The sequence below is a fragment of the Heptranchias perlo genome, chromosome 13, assembly GCF_035084215.1.
Source record: "Heptranchias perlo isolate sHepPer1 chromosome 13, sHepPer1.hap1, whole genome shotgun sequence".
In the NCBI taxonomy this organism is placed as follows: Eukaryota; Metazoa; Chordata; class Chondrichthyes; order Hexanchiformes; family Hexanchidae; genus Heptranchias; species Heptranchias perlo.
The window spans coordinates 59,766,215-59,788,494 of record NC_090337.1 but is presented as its reverse complement, the minus strand read 5'-3'; the positions used below and the strand labels follow the sequence as shown (position 1 = coordinate 59,788,494).

The window sequence follows — 22,280 nt, the reverse complement described above, 5'->3', positions numbered from 1 at the left end:
AATACGGAGTAAACGGGAAATATATTGAGAGGGGCAGAGGAAGTGAGAGACCTTGGAGTGCATGTGCACAGGTCCCTGAAGGTGGCAGTACAAGTAGATAAGGTTGTGAAGAAGGCATACGGAATGCTCTCCGTTATTAGTCAAGGTATAGAATACAAAAGCAGGGATGTAATGATGGAACTGTATAAAACGCTGGTAAGGCCACAGCTGGAGTATTGTGCGCAGTTCTGGTCACCACATTACAGGAAGGACATAATTGCTCTGGAGAGAGTGCAGAGAAGATTTACAAGAATGTTGCCAGGGATTGAAAATTGCAGCTATGAGGAGAGATTGGATAGGCTGGGGTTGTTTTCCTTGGAGCAGAGGAGGCTGAGGGGAGACTTGATTGAGGTGTACAAAATTATGAGGGGCCTAGATAGAGTAGACAGGAAGTACCTGTTTCCCCTAGCGGAGAGTTAATATCTAGAGGACATAGATTTAAGCTGATTGGCGAAAGGATTAGAGAGGACACAAGAAAAATCTTTTTTTGGGTGTATGGAATTTGCTGCCCGAATTAGTGGTAGAGGCAGGGACCCTCAACTCTTTTAAAAATTACCTGGACCTGCACCTAAAGTGCTGTAAGCTGCAGGGCTATGGACCGGGTGCTGGAAGGTGGGATTAGAATAGGCACCTGGTTGTTCTTCGAGCCGGCGCGGACACGATGGGCCGAATGGCCCCCTTCTGTGCTGCATCTTTTCTATGTTTCTATAGAGACACACACATGCACGAGGCATAGATACATGAAACACTTACATACTCAGAGCACACACACATACTCAAGGTGCGCACACGCAAACATGGGGCACACACACACACTTGGCACACACGTACATGAGACAGACATACATGGGCCATGGACAGTTGCAAAGAGCGTACACATATATGGAACGCAGGCATATAAAAGGCACACATATATGAAGTACATACACAAGGAACACGTTCACGGGCCATGGACATAAAAAGGACACACGTATACAGACAACCATGAACATGGGATAGACAGGTACAGGACATGCACAATGCACATGAATGCATGGGGCACACATACATATATGTGGCACTCAAATATATTGAACACATATGCACATACAAGCAGCACACAAGCACATGGACCATACACAGGCATAGGACAAGCACGTGCAGGCGACACACACACAGGATACATACATACATGGGCCAGACACACGCACATAGGGCACACAGACATATAAAGGTAACACACCTACACACAGTTACAACTTACACACACATAAACATAGGGCACACACATACATGGGGCTCACAGACACATGCAGAACAGACATGGGGTTCACACATATATAGGACAAACATGCATACTTACATGATGCATACTTGCAGGGTGTACACATACACGGGGCATGGATATGCATAGAACGTACATATGAACATACAGCAGGCAAGTACGGGGGAATTCACATACACATACAACGGTCTTACACAAATACACAAGTTACACATGTAAATGGAGCACACATACATGGGACACAAAAACACAAAAGGCATGCTTATAGATGGGCACACATGCATAAATGCGATCGGCCCATGTACATAGGACAAGCACGTGTACATGAGGCATAAATATGTACAAGAGGCACACACATAAGTGTAACACACATACACAGGACAGACACGTACACAGGGCAGGCAGACACACACACAAACACACACTACACAGGACAGAGACACATAAATAAGGCACACAGATGCATGGAGCGCACAAATACAAAAAGAAAATACATACATGGGGTACATGCATACATAGGCAAACATACATACATGCACACATGTACACTGGCACATTCATAGCATATACACACATACATAGATCATACACATTTACAGGAGTATATATGATATGGGACAGGCATGTATGTGGAGCATCCACATATACATGGAGAACTTGCATGCAAAAAGCACAGATGCATACCAAGTTACACATATGTATACACATGCTCATGCACAGGTACATACACATGCATACGACAGATACATACACATACATAGGCATACACATTCATGGGGCATGAATATATACATGGGGCAAACACATGTATAAGGTTACACACATACAGGGGCACACAAATGTTTGGACTCATACACAGGCACAAAACATACATGGGACACCCAAATACATGCAATAATTCACATACATAGGACAGACTCATACAGAGGGGCAAAGATCAATGAAGTTATGCATCAGACAGCTTCTGTGACCAGGGGAAAAAAGGGTTCTTTAGGTGAAATAAACTTTGGAAAACTGGGAGCAAATGTAAATGGGAAGTCCTTCCCTCTGGTGAGTAGAACTGCACTCCCCAGGCCTGGAGTGAGTGCTCTTGTTACTGTTTATTCTTTTTTCTGTTATTTGTTTTGCTAGAAGGCGGCCTCTCTCCCTACAATCTTTCATAATATTTATGTTTTCATAAAGGAAGGGAAGAGAGGGTTCAGTAGCCACAGAGGACAACATGGCTCGTTGCCATAGTGATAGTACGTGCGAGATTTTGTCATCACCCTTGCAGCTCCTGGTAAAATACAAGACGGGAGCTTGAGCTGTGTGTTCTGCCTAGGTTTACAACACTGACTTTTCAAGCCTAGTTTGGGAATCAAACTTGAGACCTTCTTGGTTCATATGTCTCAGTTCCACCTGGACGGTGCAGTTACCGTCTGGGAGTATTTTGAATGCTGAAGACGGGGATGGTTATGTTTGAGAACCCACCTGCGTGGAGAGTTCACTGAAAGCTGTTTTCCCATTTCATACTGTGTGGTTTCAGAAATAAAAACCACTGCTGGTCATGACCCCTGGATGACCCAAGACAGGTGAGAAATTTCCCTCTTGTTGACCAGTATAAATCCCTATTGACCAAATAGGCCAGATTCCATTAATGCTGCCTGCCTTGCGATACCCTGCATCAGCGGTGGGAACCACTGCCAGTTTCTTGGGTATTTGGCAAGCTAAGCCACAAGTGGACAGCGAGCACCGCTGTTCACTCTCTCCCCCTGGGCTGTCCTTTCTACGATCGCGCTACCCGCTGCCAATGTAACTGGGCTTATTGGTCTTACGCCAGTGCAGCCATGGTAACAGCCAGAGGTCATGTCCTTAGTGTAGGGGGGGAAGTGGATGGGGCTCCTATCATGCATAGTAGAAAATCTGAATTACAATAGGGTTATAACTCAAACAAATAGCAATATTAGTAAGTGCACGGGGGAAATGAGCAAAGCCAGAACAGCAGGCAGCTCCAAGTGAATGGGTATTCGAATGTTCACACTTTCACCCAGCCGATTACAATGGGAACTGAGTATTGTACTGGTTTCTGGTATTTTCCCTTCGGTAAGTAGATCACAGCTCCCCAAGGAGAACAGACCCTCAGCTAATTTGAGCATTGACGAGTGACTGTTCTAAGTTGGCAGAAACCATCAAAACCCACCAATAGTACGCACATCTTAAAAGAGCCTGAATGCTCGGGAACACCTGCCTGGCTTCCCCTCAAGCACTGATTCATTTTACACATGTTCATGATGTCTGTCTGCTCTATGGTTCTTTTCTAACATATATTTCTCATCCCGTTTTAGTTCATTATATCCAACTTGCGTTTTTCTTTCTTTCCTTTTCTTTCTCTCTTTCTCCCCATCCCCTCCCTCCCTCCCGCTTCCTTCTGTAGACGTGAACGATTTAGAGAATAATAATCGTAACCACAGAATAGCAGCTGTCAATCAACGAGCTGACAATTTCTCCACAGTGTCCGGAATGGTGACCGGAGTGAGCCCCTCGCCATCCCTTTCCGCTCTGTCCAGCCGCGCAGGGTCCGTGTCCAGCCTGCACGACCGGCTCATGATTGCACCCGGCAGCGAGGAAGCCATCGAACGACTCAAGGTAAACAAATTGCTTTCAAACTGTGAAAGTAATCAAGAGAAGAATAAAAACAACAGAAGAAATTGGAAATGTCAAAGTTTATATCGAATGTGATAAATTATTAATTTGTATGATTGTAGAAGTTGGAAAGGTATGAGATAAATTAAGTGACATTTTCTAATTCAGTTGGTAGACCAGAGGCAAAAGCAAAAGACCTGGAGGGAGCAGCCTCTCTGTTTTATTGGTGACGCGCATTTAGAAAAAAATGATGGTAGTCCCTAGAAGCCCCAACATCAGGGCCTCTGGTAAACACCCCAGGTATTGTTATTTTCTGCTCACCTTCATCTTGTGACATCCCGCCGAGCAACGGCTGAGACCTTTTGAACGGATGTTTAAACAGCCGAGGCATGGTCCGCACTCAAGTGTCAGCCTGCCTGTGGAGATGTCTTGGCTCCTGTACTCCCATACTGCACTTGGGCCAGCCTGCGCAGGGCAATGCCTTGACCGTCACGCTCTGACACCGCAGATGGGCCTTGAGGAGGCTGCCTCTTCAGCTGCCAGTGGCAGTGGCAATGCCAGAATTCTGTTGATAAAATGGTTCGGTCACTCCTTGAGAAACCGCTCAGTTGGAAACCATCTGCAGACTTCATTTAGGCTATCTACTAGCTCATTATAATGTAGGTTTGTTTGAACAGGAGTCTCCCCTCTGAGTAAATTAAAAATACCACTAATTTTCGCAGCCTCTGCCACTTCTAAATGTTAGTTGGACTAACCATTCTCTTCTGTACTACCAGGGATTGTTCTATGGAAAATGTTGCATGGTCACCTGGGAAATCCCTGTCTTTCAACCAGCAGCTAGTTCCTGGCCCTCGATACAGAGCTACATTTCATCCCTTTCGGGTTGGTTTTTAAAAAGCTTACCTCCCTCATTGACGTCTGTGCGCTATCTCAACAGGAGACGGAGAAGATAATCGCCGAGCTGAATGAAACGTGGGAGGAGAAACTCCGTAGGACGGAAGCCATAAGGATGGAGAGGTAAAGGACAACTTCAGTCTCGCTCCAGAATCTGTTATAACAAACAATATGGTTTCAAGCCTTTAAATATCTGAGTCAAACCCAGCGAGAGCTTCAACGTGCAACCCTCGATTGCTTAGTTGGTACAGGATGTGCATAACCAAGTCATACTGACCAGAAGGCTCCCGGTTAGATTCCGATATCCATGCTGAGTTAGCTGATTGTGGTCAGGGAGCAATCGGTGTGCCAAACATGACAGTACTCTCTATCGGGGCCTGAAACTTGTAATGATTCTCCACGGCCTATTGCTTTGGAAATGAGGACGTCCACCCTGTAGCACCATTATTTCAAATGAATGTTGCTGCTGAAGTGTCGATAAATTAGTGGGAACGGCAGATCCCGAATGGAATAACTTCAGGAGCTGCCACACTTTTCAAACCCTGCAGCCTCATTGAGAACAACAAGCAGTGGAAGTTTTTTTTGGTTGGACGAGGGCTGCTGCACCCTTCAGTTCACACTCCATTGAAAGGGGGAAGTAACCATGGATGTGGGGCAGGTCTCTATGTGAATTAGGCTTTTGTAGACTCGAAATCAGCCATGATCTAATTAAATGGTGGTACAAGCTCGAGGGGCTGAATGGCCTCCTCCTGTTCCTATGAAATTCTTACTGATGATATTGGTGGGAGCACATTTAACCTGTTCATATAACATTCATCTGCTATTTTAGCCCAGGAGTTATCCTTTTTATTTTAAATGGGGTAATAGTTTTCCAGCTTGCCGCCTGGGGGTAAATCTGGTAATGTGGATCGGCACCCGTTATAAAAACCATACGATTTTCATTTCGATTGAAATCAATGGCTTGTATTCCCTTGAGTGTAGAAGATTGAGGAGTTTATGATGATTAAAGGGATTTGATAGGGTAGATAGAGAGAAACTATTTCCTCTGGTGGCAGAATCCAGAACAAGGAGGCATAACCTTAAAATTAGAGCTAGGCCACTCAGGAGGGAAATGAGGAAGCAGTTTTTCACACAAAGGTTAGTGGAAATCTGGATTTCCCTCCCCCAAAAAGCTGTATTTGCTGGGACAATTGGAGCTTTCAAGACTAAGATCGATAGATTTTTGTTAGGTAAGGGCATCAAGAGGATCTGGGTCAAAGGCGGGTAAACGGAGGTGAAATACAGATCAGTCATGATCTAATTGAATGGCGGAGCAGGCTCGAGGGGCTGAACGGCCTACTCCTGTTCCTATGAAATGAAAATTGGATGGTTTCCACAATAGGTGGTTGATCACTATCGTAAGTCTCACAGTCCAGCTGTGAGTTGATCTGTAACGTAAGTCTCACGGTCGAGTGGTGAGTTGATCTGTAATGTAAGTCTCACGGTCGAGCTGTGAGTTGACCTGTAATGTAAGTCTCACGGTTGGGCGGTGAGTTGATTTGTAACGTAGGTCTCACGGTCGAGCGGTGAGTTGACCTGTAACGTAAGTCTCATGGTCGAGCGGTGAGTTGATCTGTAACGTAAGTTTCACGGTCAGGCGGTGAGTTGATCTGCACATAAGTCTCACAGTTGGGCGGTGAGTTGACTTGTAACGTAAGTCTCACGGTTGGATGGTAAGTTGATCTGTAACGTAAGTCTCACGGTCGGGCAATGAGTTGATCTGTAACGTAAGTCTCACGGTCGGGCAGTGAGTTGATCTGTAATGTAAGTCTCACGGTCGGGCGGTGAGTTGATTTGTAACGTAAGTCTCACGGACGGGCGGTGAGTTCATTTGTAACGTAAGTCTCACGGTCGGGCGGTGAGTTGATCTGCACATAAGTCTCACGGTCGGGCGGTGAGTTCATCTGCACATAAGCCTCACGGTCGGGCGGTGAGTTAATCTGTAATGTAAGTCTCACGGTCGGGCGGTGAGTTGATTTGTAACGTAAGTCTCACGGTCGGGCGGTGAGTTGATCTGTAACGTAAGTCTCACGGTCGGGCGGTGAGTTGATTTGTAACGTAAGTCTCACGGTTGGGCGGTGAGTTGATCTGTAACGTAAGTCTCACGGTCGGGCGGTGAGTTGATTTGTAACGTAAGTCTCACGGTCGGGCGGTGAGTTGATTTGTAACGTAAGTCTCACGGTTGGGCGGTGGGTTGATTTGTAACGTAAGTCTCACGGTCAGGTGGTGAGTTGATTTGTAACGTAAGTCTCACGGTCGGGCGGTGAGTTGAAAACCTGTCCCAATGTCTCTGATAAAACGGAGGCAGAAGAATGTTATTTGAATGGGTTCAGTGTTTGCCACTAATATGGCAAGCAGTCATTTCAAGCTTTATATGGCACATTGTGCCACCCAACATTTACTGCTCCAATGATCTTTTTGATGGAGCCCTGCCAGCTAAGATTTCCTTAAAGTGGATGCAGGCATCGGCATCAGGAAAGGACAATCCTCATGGTGCTCATGGGCATCTTAAACCACAATCTAGTTAGTCTACATCAATGCCATTGTATGTGGGCGAGGGGGGGGGATGGGTGAGGGGCATTGTTGTAATGCTGTGAACTGACTGAAAATGAATAAGATGAAAACTAACCTAGAAAGAGAGCAGTTGAGGCTGGACGGACCAAATACTGGAGGACAATCCTCTGTGCCGCCTCATTCATTTTAAATCTGAGATGTCAGCTACCTATTACTCCTGGACTGGAACATATCAGATTTGACCTATTAATAAGCCATTGTAGTAACCCCCACATCACTCTACTACTGAGATTTTATTACGGATGTTTCTTTCTGAACTCTTATTCTCTGCCCCCTCAGATCAGTGCACCTCCCTAAAGTTATGGAATAGGCTCATACATGAGGAATTCCGAGTTGGCTATTCTTCTGTAAAGTGGGCCCCACATAACCTCTTCATGGCCACGCCTCCCAACAAACAGCTAATGGACAATGCTGGTCCAGCTACAGAATTCCAGTGGATCCATGCACACTGTTCACTGCCAGTGCATAGAATTCCAAAGTACTCAACCAGTCTCCATCTATTTCCTAGTGTAGAATTCCAATGAACCAATCCCTTTCCCATTTTGGAGTGACGGTAAATTCTCAACAGCTTTGAATGTATGTTACAGGGAGGCACTCCTCGCGGAGATGGGTGTGGCCATGCGTGAAGATGGCGGTACGTTGGGCGTCTTCTCTCCTAAGAAGGTAAGTCAGGCCTGAACAAAAGCAAAAGGACCATTTCTGTCCTGTCTGCCCGGCAACACAGGAAGAATGCTGCTAATAAATGGCTGTGAATGGATATATCTTTTTGGTGAGGTCCTTAATGGTTGGTAATGAGAAACTGCTGTAGTCTAAAGCTGCTGTCTATACTTCACAATATCTATTCAAATAACTGACCAGAGCTTTCTCATGTGGGTCAGGGCAGAGAACATGAATGTCAATGTTCTGCAACTTGGATGAAGAGAGATGCAGTAAAATACACAAATAAAAAGAATTTGTATTTATATAGAATCTTATTGCATCTCTTAGAAACATCCCAAAGTGCCACACATCCAATGCAGTTACTGTTGCTATTTAGTGAAACATGGCAGCCACAGCAAGGCCCCACAAACAGCAAGGAGATAAATGTCCAGTTAATCTGTTTTTCGTTAACAAATGAATGTTGGCCAGGAAACGAGGAGATCTCCCTGCTCCTCCTGAAGTTTTTTTTTATTCATTCACGGGATGTGGGCGTCGCTGGCGAGGCCGGCATTTATTGCCCATCCCTAATTGCCCTTGAGTAGGTGGTGGTGAGCCACCTTCTTGAACCGCTGCAGTCCGTGTGGTGAAGGTTCTCCCACAGTGCTGTTAGGAAGGGAGTTCCAGGATTTTGACCCAGCGACAATGAAGGAACGGCGATATATTTCCAAGTCGGGACGGTGTGTGACTTGGAAGGGAATGTGCAGGTGGTGTTGTTCCCATGTGCCTGCTGCCCTTGTCCTTACTCACATAGGATCTTTAACATTCATTCAAAGAGACAGATAGGGCTTCAGTTTAATATCTCATTCTAAGGACGGCACCTCCTATAATACAACACTCCCTCAGTACTGCACTGAAGTGTCAGCTAGATTACGTGCACAAGTCCTGGAGTGGGGCTTGAACCCATGACCTACTGCCTGAGAGATGAGAGTGCTACCAACTGAGCCATGCTAAAATCTTCATTAACACATTTGTGAGATCCCGACATATACCAGCCTCACCAATTCTTCCCCACAGGTTATAACACAATTAAGACACCTTTATATTGATGTTGGGCAACAGGAGTATGGTGGTCAGAAACTCTTAAACCTCCAAGAGATATTCTACCGATGCCCACGGCGATAAAGGAGGGCCAATTGGAAGGAGGTCCATGTTTCCCATTGCTACTCTTGGAACCCAGGTGAAGCAGAGACCCCCACACCAGCAGAGATGGAGAGTTTGGCTCCATACGCTGGCGAGGATGTTATGCTCTTGACACCCATGGTACAAAGTATGAGCGTCTTTAGTTACAAGAGGTACAGCAATAGAGCCCCACCTCCACCCAGGAACAGGTTCACCAGGAGATTTCAATGTTAAGTGTAGTTTTATAAAACTCAATGTAGCCTAACATTGCCTCTGTACATGTGTTTACGTGTGTGTGTCTGCACACGTCTGTGTGAGCATGTCTGCGTGTGCTTGCGTATGTGTGTCTGTGCGTATGACTATAGGGCCGAGAAATTGGGCCGTATAGCGCCCGTTGTTTTGGTGCTACGCCTGCTGAAGTGCCAAGATGGCATCTTGGCTGCACGTGCACGTTTCCAGCGTAAGGTGCGCCAGACACCACCTTGGTATAGGTATTAGCACATGTGCAAACGCCGAACGCCAGCAGCATGTAAAGTAGGGAGAAAATGTGTACAATCAATGTGCAACGCTCATTTAAAGTGATAGACACCATTTTGGACCTTATCGGTCAACTCAATGCACAGTCTCAACCACGCACATCTGAACATGTCTTAGAGTTCCTGGAGGATCCCCCACCAGTGCTATTTAAAGGGGCCAAGCAGATGTTTCAGGTTAGTTGCTGGATTGTTGCTTCTGGCTGCTGGTGGAATAGGAAGTATTTTTTGAATCTACCTATACTTGCTAGAGTACATTTGAGAGTGGTTTGACAGGTACTGCCTTATGGTTCGGAAAGTTACAACTGTGGTTGAACAACATTCCTGGCAACCATGGATGGTCTGCTAGGGCTCCCGCTGGGCATTGAACACGACTGGGAGCATGCAGAGAGGCCATGCACAGCTGGTCAAGCTGTGAGGACAGGGAGGAAGAGGAGGCGCAGGGCACTGAGCAGGAGGCCATATCCAATGAGGGCTGTCTGGGACCAATTCTCTTACCTCAACATGAGTGAGGAGGATTGCATCTGATGGCTGAGGTTCACCAAGGAAGCCATGACGGAGCTCTGTCAACTGGTGCGGCCACAACTGCAGCCTCAGAGCAGGGCGAAGACGGCATTTCCTGTCACTGTGAAGGTCACCGTGGTGCTGAATTTCTATGGCTCAGGATCACTTCAGGCCTCTGCTGGCGATATGTGCAACATCTCACAGTATGCAGTGCGCTGCTGCATAAGGGAGGTCACAGACCCACTGTATGAGACAAGGAACAGGTTCATCATCTTCCCTCTTGATAGAGACAAGCAGAACGAGCGAGCACCAGGATTCACTTGCATTGCTGGCTTCCCCATGGTGCAGGGTGCCATTGACTGCACGCACATTACCCTGCGTGCCCTGCATCAACTCAGCCGTCTTCTTCAACTGAAAGGGCTTCCACTCCCTGAACATGCAGCTGGTGTGCGACCACAAGCATTGAATCATGGAGATCGATGCCCGCTACCCTGGGAGCAGTCACTATGCCTTTGTCATGCGGTAGTCCAACGTGCCAGCTATCTTTCACCCAGCTCGGCAAGTGAAAGGCTGGCTACTGGGCGACAAGGGCTATCCCCTCACGCTGTGGCTCATGACTCCGGTCAGGAACCCTCGCATGCGTGCACAGCGGGCCTATAATAAGAGCCATGCTGCCACACGCAACATCGTGGAGCAGACCATAGGCCTCTTCAAACAACGCTTCCGCTGCCTGGACCGGCCTGGAGGAGCCCTGCAGTACTCCTCTGAGCGGGTGGGCAGATTCATGGTGGTCTGCTGCGTTCTGCAAAACCTCACCATCATGAGGGACCAACCCTTGACACTAATGATCGGAGAAGATCCTGAGCCAGAGGTGGAGGTGGAGGAGGAAGAGGCTGAGGAGGAAGAGGCCGAGGCTGAGGAGGAGGAGGAGGAGGAGGAGCAAGAGGAGGAATTGGAGGAAGACACAAGGGTGCAACAGGGAACACACGCCTTCTCTGCAAGGGCTGTGCGTGCTCGCCTGATCCGTGTCCACTATCAATGATGTGAACTACATCCCCCATCTCACCAACAGTTCTACACTCCCCCCCCCGTCCGCTCCCACAAGACAATCAAATCGCCCTCCATCTGATTACACACTGGTTTCTCCCTCAGCTCATCGCACAAATAAAAACCACCACCAAATGCAGATTCAAAGTCACATTTATCAATTAACATATTAAAATTATGGAAACAGAACAGAACTATTCACCCTTGTGCATTCCCTTAGTGCCTGTTGTTCATGTGACTTTACCTATCCTAGTGCTCCGACAAGGTGCTTCCCCAGTGGATGGAGCATGGGTGGTGGAAGGCTGCTGGCCTTCAATGGAGGAACGTGCAGATGGCCTTAGAGGACGACCTCAATCAGCTCTGGGTGTGGAGGGCCCGGCTTCAGACTGCACCATCTCAGCATGAGCTGCAGCAGTCTGGCCTGGCTGGCCAATAGGCAACAACAGGGGCACTGGTGGAGTGGCGGGCGTGGGAGCAGGAATGTTGTCGTCCTGGGAGAGGACAGCAGGCCCGACTGCCATGGTGCCACTGCCACTCTCCCAGGGCGGCGCCTCAGCAATCCTGGCGATCAGCTGGAGAACAGATTGCTGGAGTGCAGTGACGCCCTGGAAGCCCCGTTCCACAGTGGTCCCCAGAGCCACGATAGGAGCAGTCTGAGCAGCAACTGTAGCTTGCAGACCTTTGATCACATTGGTTTGTGCTGCAATGGAAGCCGCGACATTGGTCATCAGACGCTGCATCATGGTGAGTTCCACAGGTGCGCTGATGGAGGTGACCACCCGTTCCATGTTGGAAAGGACGGGCTCCAAGCTCTGTGCAAAGCCCTGTGCCAAGTTGGAGCTGGACTCCTCCATGCCCCTTCTCATTGTGCACAGGTTTTCCGGCAGGCTTTCCAGTGCCCCAAGCATTTGGTGGTGTACGCCCGTCAGCTGTCCTCTGTAGCCTGGCCCATCGAAGTCCTCATCTGACTCCTCTGCAGCAGAACCAGTGAGCGACCTCGCCCTCCGGTGAGCTGGCACCTGTGGTATCCATTCCCCCCGCCCCGGCTCCTGGGCACTTATGCCCGGTGTCTCACCACATGCAGATCCCTCCTCTAACCTAACCTCTAAAGGACACGCAGTGTCAGTCTCTATGCTGGTGGATGCGAGTGTCAGATCGAATGATGGTGTGGCTTCAATGTCCCCCTCCTCCTCCTCCTCTTCCTCCTCCTCGGATGGTGCTGTCACGTGTTCTTGGGTATCTGCAGTGACAAAGGGAACAAGTTGAGTTGTGGAGCGGGGAAAGGAGCAAGTAAGACGTGCGTGCTGACAGCATATGCAGCATGTGAGTCAGAAAAGATTATGGGAGGAGGGAGATGTGGGAAAGGAGAAGGAGCATTAGATATGCAGAGACCCCCTTCATCGGGACCTCCAGGGCGGCATGTTGTCACGGCTGCAGCGACAGCCCACCCAATGATCTGAAGGACGGTCTCCTCCAAGGAGGTGAGGACGTGTAGGCGTGTCTGTCCTCCCTCATGTCTCTCCTGCTGCCAGCTGTTACGCGCCACCTTCTCCTGCAAGACAGAGGGCATTGTGTCAGTGAGTATCCTGCAAGGTGTCTGGATGATGTGTCTGTCATGGTAGAATAACTGCCAGTGTGTGTGACCTGTGAGTGGTGGTTGTGTGGCCTGCACGTGTGGTACTATGTGTGGGTGAGATGCAGCATGCCAAGTGCAGCATTGCGTATGGATGGGCAGTGTTTGTTGGTTGGTGGGTGACGGGGAGTGTGATGCATGGAGCAATTGATAGGCTGTGCCACTTGACACTTGCATTCACTTACCTTGACCACTCGTGTCAAATCATTGAGCTTCTTTCGGCACTGCACCCATGTGTGTGGTGCAATGCTCCTGGCATTCCCTTACTGGGCCACAGCCAATGCATGCGGAGCTGGAGCCTGGAGGGTCTTCAGCCACCCTGCGGGCACATGTTGGCCCTCCTTTCATCCACCCCTCCACCAGGGCCTCCAGCGCATCATCGGAGAAGCATGGGGACCGCTGTCACGCCGGTCCTGCCATCCTTCCGGCCACCTTTCCCTCCTCCGAGTGGACTGTGTGTGTCCCATTTAAAATGTGCGCCTGCACCTTTAAGAGGTGCAGACTGTCGATGACATGCGCTGAGCACGTCCCATTTCAGGCTTCCACATTGGTCATGCAGCCTCTCAGCAGTATGGGTAGCGCTGGCTGCATGGACCTACCATGCTAATCAGCAGGAAGCTCGAAATTCACGTGCTGCCTGTGTAGGGGCCATCGGGCGAGGGCTAATAGCGGATCGCGTTACCCGTGCCCGATAATAGGCCTCATTCAATTTCCCCCCCTCAATCACGTGTGAGCATGTGTCCATGTGTGTGTGTGTAAAAAATTTTTTATTATAACTGGCGTTGGCTGCGTTCCTCCATCTTACTTCCTATGGCTGTTACTTTATAATTTGTTAACCAATGTCATTTCTTGTTCTGGTTTTTGCTATCTCCCTTTCTGGTTTTGCCCATTCCCTTCCCCTTTTTCCCACCGCTGTTCCCCCTCCCCACCCCTCCCCTCCCTTGCTCAACACCCCCTAATATTTGATTCCAATTAGATTGTATGCAGAAGAGCTGCTCAGATGTTGCTGGAGTCTCTGGGGGTGTTCTCTCCCAAGGAGGTTTGTTCTGGGTGACCGTGTGCTTGTGACCAGTGTTGTGCTCTCTCTGGTTTGGTTTGTTCTGTCACTTGTTAGTTGGAATCCCTGTTTCTAAGGGCTGTTTCTGATTCATTTTCCAACTTTACAGTGCTCCCTTAATGGCTCTTAACTTCATGCATCATTCCCAGTAGTGAAAGTAATATAATTCTCAGGTCAAATTTTGGGAAGGATTTTTAGACCTCTCCCATCCCCCTCCCCCCATCTCTTCCCCTTTCCTGCTCTTTTTCTACCTCTGCCCCACCCCACTCTTCCACTTTCTCTTCCTCCCATTCTTTCCCCTTTTTCCATCTATCCCCTTCTCCCATTTCCCCCTTTTCCTCCTCCCTCTCCTTCCTCCTCCCTGTCTTCACTTTTGCCCCCTCTCCCCTTCTGTCCTAGACATCCTTTCTTCCCCCCCTCTGTCTTCCTCTCCCCATTTCCCCTTTCACCCTTCATCTCCTTCTCCAACACTTCCCTTTAAATATTATCTAATTAAGATCATAAGAAATCATGGAATTCTACGTTCTACATCCTTGACCAGTTGCTCTGCTTGCTGTGATATCTGCATGGTCCCAGCGGCTCAGAGCTCCGCATGTTACAAACAGTGTTCGACCATCTCTATCTGTTCTTCCTTTTTCCTGTTCCTCAATCCCATTAGTACGGTTTACATTTTATATAGCAGTGAATCTCTAGTATGTGCTCACACCATATTTGGGATTTGGATAACATAATAGTCAGTGGAGATTCCTGCTGGTGTTGCTGGAGATGATTTCTCGATAAACTCCATGTGATAACATTTCAATCATTAATCCTTTAAGGCCACGGAAATCTGCAGCTCTCCTGGCGCAGTCCCGCCATTTTACCTCAATGACTGCCTGCTGGATAGGCCGCAAATTAGGCAGTGACCTGAGTCCACTAAATCCCAGCCTTGCACTGCCATTCCTGGGATGGCCTGTCGGGGGTTGACCCTCCACCAAACAAAGCCATCGGCAAAAGAAGGGGTGGGCCTGGGTGGGGACTCCATATATCAGGAGTTTCAACTTTCCTGTCTCTCAGAGGGACCCAGGTAGGTTTGGTGGGGATATGCCTGGTAAGGATGAAAGTGAGACCCACCTGGGGGGTCTGAGCCGGGATCTTGGCCTCGACTCCTGAGGAGAAACTTTTAAAAATATGTTTATATACAGCCCTCTTACAAAGGGGGCAACTGACAGGTGTTTCAGAGGGGGTTGGACCCAGCAACTCCCTCCTGGCTGGCCACTCCTCGGATGCTTGGGGCAGATACCCAATGGATCTGGGTTGCACCCCAAACTCCTGCCTCACTGCTTGCTTTGTGCTCTCTCATCCCTCCCAGGAATTTTGTCACCCATATCACATCTGCACAAGGCTGATTGTGATTCTGCACAATCAGCCTTGTGCAGAAAGCTTAATATGGTGGGTCTCCACAGGGAGGAAAAGGAACATTAGAACTGCATATCTGCAGCTCCCTCCATGGTTCAGTGGGTAAATACACTGTGCAGTGTGACACTTAGCCACGAAGGTCACTAATTTGACCCCTAATCCTAATCCTGAGTTAGTCAATCTCAGCCAGAACAGCAGTAGGGCCACTAACAATTGGGCTCCATGTCTGAACTAGGAAACCGATAAAATTAGCCAGGGTTCCTAATTCTGATCGCTATCCACTCACCCCTGTTGGAAAGTGTGCATTAACATAAGAAATAGGAGCAGGAGTAGGCCATACAGCCCCTCGAGCCTGCTCCGCTGCATGGATGCTGTGTGGGAGCGGACCCTTGCCCAGCTATGATGCCCACATACCATGGTCAAACAGCTTGCTGCCACATCCTGTCTAGGTTCATGCATGAAGGATGGTCACTTGGATGAGCTCCTGGCACCCAAGGAACTAGAATCATACAGCACAGAAGGAGGCCATTCGGCCCATCGTGCCTGTGCCGGCTCTTTGAAAGAGCTCTCCAATTAGTCCCACTCCGCTGAACTTTCCCCATAGCCCTGCAAAACTTCTCTTTTCAGATACATATCCAATCCCCTTTTGAAAGTTACTATCGAATCTGCTTCCACCACCCTTTCGGGCAGTGCAATCCGGATCGCTGCGTAAACAAATTCTCCTCATCGCCCCTCTCGTTCTTTTGACAACTAAAGCAACATGTGTCAGTGCCTTCATAGGATGAGGGAAAATTAAACGAGGAGCCTGGACACACTCCCCCCACTCACACAGACTTTCCTTCTTTAATTAAGAAAAAGGTTGAAATTTAGGGGGAGAAAAATACCCTGGTTATGTCCCCAAATATCTGGTAAAGTTGGCACACCATCCTTCGTGTGCCATCATATTTTGGTCTGCATATTAGGAATGGCAACCTAAATCTCATCAGCCCATCAGCAGTGACAGCAATAAAATTGCAAATAATAATTTTTTTTTGTGCAAGGGCTCTGTCAGAACCACTAATAACACAGGGGCTGCTGTCCTCTAAATCGCACCCGTGTGTGCCATGACCCTCGGAGGTACATCAGCATGTGTTGTAGGATATAGTGCAAGTTGGAAGAGAATCCCACTCCAGCAATGCATTCTAGGATATGTGAAGATATCCTCCATCATTTCCCAGCTGCCTCATTTGTGTGTGTTTGTGTTTAGGTCTCCAGTGATTAATCAGCCTTACACTGATTAATCATTTGCTTTGGTTTGATTGAGGCTACTTGTTATTAATTTGTTCTCTCAGAATCACATCAAGGGCAGTGGACAGGTGGATGTATATTTGTGCTGAAAGTGTTCCAACAGTTGCCAAAAGCTAGAGACCTCTCAACGCTTTCAACATCAGGATTCCTCAACAATTAGACCCACTTTTCCACTCTAAAAAGGGTCCTGATAATGAAGTTGTCCCTTTAGAAGAATCCTGATGTCGGGCTTCCTCTTTAAAAAAGGCTCCAGTGACCATGATTTTGGTGTTCATGTCATGTATATAGAAGCAGTTTACATACTCATCAAATGATATATTAATGCACAATGTCTTTGCTCAGAGCACAAGTACAGTGCACTGACTCATTCTTAGCCCTCTACTGGCTGGCCCTTGTCTCAGACACTCTCAAGGTGTCACTCAATTCTGCTTCTCTCTGACTGTTGTCTTTGTCTCTGAATTATCAAAAATTGTTTTTGCATTTTGTAAAAATTCTTAGTGGACAATATCCATTTGTCATCAAACCACTTGGTTGTGCAATGCAGCCCTTTAAACAATAAAAGATTGGCACTTCAAGGGATGCTACCGTTGGTCAATTCTTCCCAAGTGAGTACTCAGTAATGGCTATATTCAGTGAGAGGAGACTGTCAATGAGTGGAACAGGCAGAGAGTTGGAGGTTACCACGGGAATCCTTGGCATATAGAGAGGGAGTGGGTAAAAGTACCATCACAGGTAAATCTCTCAATGCTTCGTGGAAACCAGCCATAGGGTAAGGGAGCTAATTGGCACTATTTGCTAACCAAAGAATGAGAGCTGTAATGAGCACCAATTGGTAACCAAAAGGTGAGGGATGTAATTGTCACTGCTTGCCAAATTGAGAGCTTAATTGGTTAGAGTTGCCAACCAGAGGGTCTGTATGGTTCTGTTACCAATACTGTGAGGCACCACCACTGCCTCTCAGACAGATCTCGATGGAGGTGGATGTCATTTGTTTCCCAGGTTGCTAAGCAACCCTTACAGTGAAGGCAGCGAAGTAAATAAATGTGATCTGATCCCACCATCTTAAGGAGCTTCCTGCAATGATGTCTGACTTTTCCTTATAGACTCCTCATCTGGTGAATTTGAACGAGGATCCACTGATGTCCGAGTGTCTTCTGTACTACATCAAGGACGGAACCACCAGGTACAGACTCACTCCGGTTTGGTCCAGTCTGTTCCAGTTCAGGCTTGTCTGCTGCTTTCTTTTAATTGGTGCTTGAGCAAAGTCTCGCGTTCAGGTTGGCTGATCGGTGATCAGCAAGTCGCAGCTGAGACTGACTGTAAACTGATGATTGTTTGTTTTATTCTAAAGATGGTTTAACAGTCACTACCATTTTAAAAATCAAGTTCAGAATTTCCAGCTTTCCAAAGAAAACAGACCAGCAATAATATTTGACCGAAAAAGATATAACCCAAACTATCTGCAAATAGTTTAAGTTTGTGAGAGGTGAGACTCAACTGTTTCCAATGGTTGAGGGGTCTAAATGAGGGGACATAGATATCAGATTTAGGACAGAGAGCAGGAGAAACCTTTTCACACAGATGGTTGTGAGACTGTGGAATGCATTTCCGGAGTTAGTGATTGAAACAGAGACAATGGGCTCGATGTTACCAGGGCTGCGGGTTCACAGTGGGGGGGGGGGGGCTATTGGGTGCGTGGGTAACGCGCCCGGTGAAATCAGTCTGCCCCCCGCGCGATCGCAGCCGAATTGGATCCACTTACCTTGTCTTCCGGGTTCCCCACTGCTGATCTGCGCGGCGGGCGGGCTGCGCATGCGCAGTAAGATCTGTCAGCTGGAGGAGCTCTATTTAAAGGGGCAGTCCTCCACTGACAGATGCTGCAACAAATAGAAAAAATTACAGCATGGAGCAGCCCAGAGGGAAGGCTGCTCCCAGTTTAATGATGCCTCACTCCAGGTATCATTAGATGGGGTGAGGAGGAGAGGGAGGACAGAAATCTTCCCCCCGGCGGGCAGGAGGAAGCGTCCTGCCTCTGCCACCAGGAAGGCCTGGCTCGAGCTGGCAGAGGAGGTCATCTGCACCACCAACATATTGCCCACCTGCATACAGTGCAGGAGGCGCTCCAATGACCTAAATAGGTCAGCCAAAGTGAGTACACTTACTCATTCCCCTACACTCCATCTGCCACATCACTGCCCCCACCCCACATCTCCTTCTGCACTGCCAACACTACTCTGTCACATCACCCCTCATACCCACTCAAAGCTCATCCTCATCTTACCTGCACTTACTCACCTCGCCATTACTCATCCCGCCACTACCACTCAACCCAATCTTCATACGGTCTCATGGCTCTATCTCATACTCACCCTCTCGTGCATCTCTTTCACGGTCAGCCTCACTCAACCTGCCACTACCTGTGCTGTAACCACAAGGCATGCATCACATATGTGCAGTAGGCAGCGTAAGGCAAACGTGTCGTAAGCATGAAGGGGATGCACAAGGGTGTTTGAGGGTTTGTCATGGTTTATACTAATATTGAATTTCTGACCAACTCACATTACATATTAAATTGGCACCACTACTGCCACGTCTTTGTGAATCTTGTCTGGTTTGTGCAATAATGCCCTTTCCTGAGGATCACAATGAAGACCCACAGCTGATGACACCCATTGTGTCACTGCAGAGTGTTGTAGGTGAATTTGCAGGGCTCTTTTGTGGAGACGTCGGCGATGTCCCCGGTGGCACCCTGGAAGGATGCGGAGGAGAAGTTGTTGAGGGCAGTGGTGACTTTGACAGCAACAGGTAAGAAGATGGTGCTCGGGCCAACCGGGAGCAGCTCGGCATGAAGGAGGCTGCAGATGTCCACGACTACATGTCGAGTGACTCTGAGCCTCCGTGTGCACTGCTGCTCAGAGAGGTCCAGGAAGCTGAGCCTCGGTCTGTGGACCCTGTGGCGAGGGTAGTGCCCTCTGCGACGCATCTCTCTCTGCAGTTGCCCTCCCTCCTGCTGTGCAGGTGGATGTGTCACAGCACTGTGTTGTGGAGCTCCACGTGTCAGAGGTGGACGGCGTGGCCGGCGAGGCTGGTGATGCTGTTCGCCCTCCGAGGAGGTCATGACTGCAGCTACGGCGGCCCCCATCCGGAGGATGTACATCTGAGGGGGTCCACAAGGTAGGTACATGTGTCTGGACACCGGGGTAAGTGTGCAAGTTGGTGAATTTTCTTGTCAGGAGGAGGGTGGTGGAGGCCAAACTTTGTCTCAAGTGACAGAGTGGCCTCCTGCAATGAGTGAGGGTCTCCCCCCGCCACCTGTCAAATGGACCTTTGCAGCTGCCACAGGCTGACAGCTGCAACACGTCCATTTCACTGGGAGTGTTTCCCCCAGTACGGGAAACAGTCCCAGTTGTCTATAAAATCCCACCCCTCCTCATATAATCCCTTAATCAGGTCAGTTAATGACCTGAAATACCAAGATAAATATTGTCAAGTGGCATCCCGCTGGCTTTAATTGCCTGCAGGATTCCCACCTGCGGGGGCTGCGCGCGCACGTCGGCGCGTCTGTGGGGAACCCGGAAGTGGGCGGGTTGGAGCCAGGCTCCGGACCCGCTCCGGGATTCCCCGATTTTCGGAGCCCCCCCCCGCCAGGAACGCACCCGATAGCGGGTGCTAAAATGGAGCACATTGTCGACATTTCAGAATAGGCTGGAAAGGGGGTTGAAGGAAAAGGGGATAAAAAATATGGGAACAGGGCGAGCACATAGGATTCGGGACCACTGCTCATGCAGAGGTTGAACACCAACGTGGACTGGTTGGGCCAAACGGCCTATTTCCATGTTGCAATTTCTATGTGACTTTAAGTAACCTTGCAGCAAGTGGACGGTTAGATTTTTAGTTCTTTTCTAACTTCATTGCTCTAGATTATTTCAGCTCCATACTTGCCAATGCTTCCAAATTTCAATTCCCTCAGAGGCCCGAGGGACCAATAAACATGCTCCACAATGCATTGCACATTATCTTCTCTGTGCCTGTGCTGAAATATTGGACGTTCGCAGAAGTGATAACCTACAGTGTATTGCGAGGCAATTTTAAAATCTTCAGGAATATGCAACAGTAGCATGAACGGGGGCCAAGAACGCTGATGACTCACTCTAAAAGCAGATGGTTGGCACCCACACAACTCTTGATATCTTTGGATCATTCCCAATACCTCCGAGAGTGTGTAACTTGGTCTTGAGATTTTGGTAAGCTTTTAGCAACATCCCTGGGAAACAAACAGCAAAGCCTGCCTGGTAATTGCTTTCAGGTGCTGGACTTTGGCTACATTAGATCTCACTCCAAACTTATAAAACTTTAAAACATCAAGCTAATTTATTTACAAAAGATAAACAAGCACGTAATTAACAGTCAGAAGCAGTTAAAATCTTTACAGTAAACAATCTTCCGCCTAACTCCTCAGGTTGACACAATAATAAGATCATAATTAGATCTATGAGCTAAGCTAACTCCTTGTAAATAATTTTTAAATAATGCAGTGTTTATTTTCCTGGAATTTCTTAGCCACCTGGCAGCTTAATCTAAATTACTTCTTGAAAATTGAAACTGATTTTTCTCTTTTTTTCGGGAGTTTCAAACTGATTGGTTCCTTCTCTGAGGTTTTCAAATAGACTTTTTTTTAATTTGAACAGAGAAGCTCCTTTTCATATCTAGGAAAAGAGTTACCAGGACATTTTTGGATATTGCAATCCTGACCACATAGATTTAAACAGGAACTTCAGTCATATACAAACTGAATTTTAAGTTTGAATTACTCCTCTCTGTAACCAAGATAACTTGCAACATTGTTTTGGGAAATACTTTGATAGCTTGTTTACTTCAACTGTATCTGTACCCCTCATTATTTTGAAAACTTGCATTGATATGATGCCTTCTTATGACTCAAAACTCTTCATATACAATTAATTACTTTTGCATACAGTAGCCATTTTGCACATAGTAACATCCAGGGTTGCCAACTCTGGTTGGAAGTATGCCAGGAGGTTTCATCACATGATCTCCCGCCTCCAACCCCCTTAGCCCCATGCTCCCGCCATTGGTCGCCCAACACGTCCATTATCATGGTGCACAGCCTTCCACACCAATTGGGAAACGAACAGACTCTTCAACGGACTGATTGGATGATTTTTGACTGTCAGTCAAACAGCTTTTTGACATCTCCAATATTTTTAAAATTAATAAACAAAAGTGTTTAAAGAAAATGAAAAAAACACACAATTGTTTTTGATGCCCCCATGATTTTTCTCCTGGGTTGCTCACAACAGTGTCCTGGAGATTAATCTTTAATTCCTAGACAATCCTAGTAATATCCCACAAATAACAATGGCCAATTAATCTGCTCTTGGTGATATTGGTGAAGGGACGAATGTTGGCCGGGACACCAGAACTCCCCGCTTTCCTGTGAATAGTGTGATGGAATATTTAGCATCCGCCTGAACCATTGGAGCAGGCAGGCAGGTTAGTTCCTCTTATAATGCAACACTGCTTCAGTAATGCTGAAGTGGCAGCTTAGAT

The 22,280-nt window shown here is 47.8% G+C and overlaps 1 protein-coding gene across 14 annotated transcripts in view; it reads left to right on the top strand.

Moving 5' to 3' along the window:
* Positions 1-22,280, top strand: part of kif1aa (kinesin family member 1Aa) — a 342,099-nt gene that overhangs the window by 135,200 nt on the left and 184,619 nt on the right. For 12 of the 14 annotated variants that reach the window (XM_067994795.1, XM_067994796.1, XM_067994794.1 and 9 more), the window contains 4 exons: positions 3,795-3,928; positions 4,863-4,942; positions 8,020-8,095; positions 17,813-17,892. In XM_067994795.1, the coding sequence (XP_067850896.1) occupies positions 3,795-3,928; positions 4,863-4,942; positions 8,020-8,095; positions 17,813-17,892 (370 nt within the window). Of the gene's footprint in view, positions 1-3,716; positions 3,929-4,862; positions 4,943-8,019; positions 8,096-17,812; positions 17,893-22,280 lie in introns of all 14 variants that reach the window. The other 2 variants (XM_067994787.1, XM_067994786.1) reach the window with 1 other exon arrangement.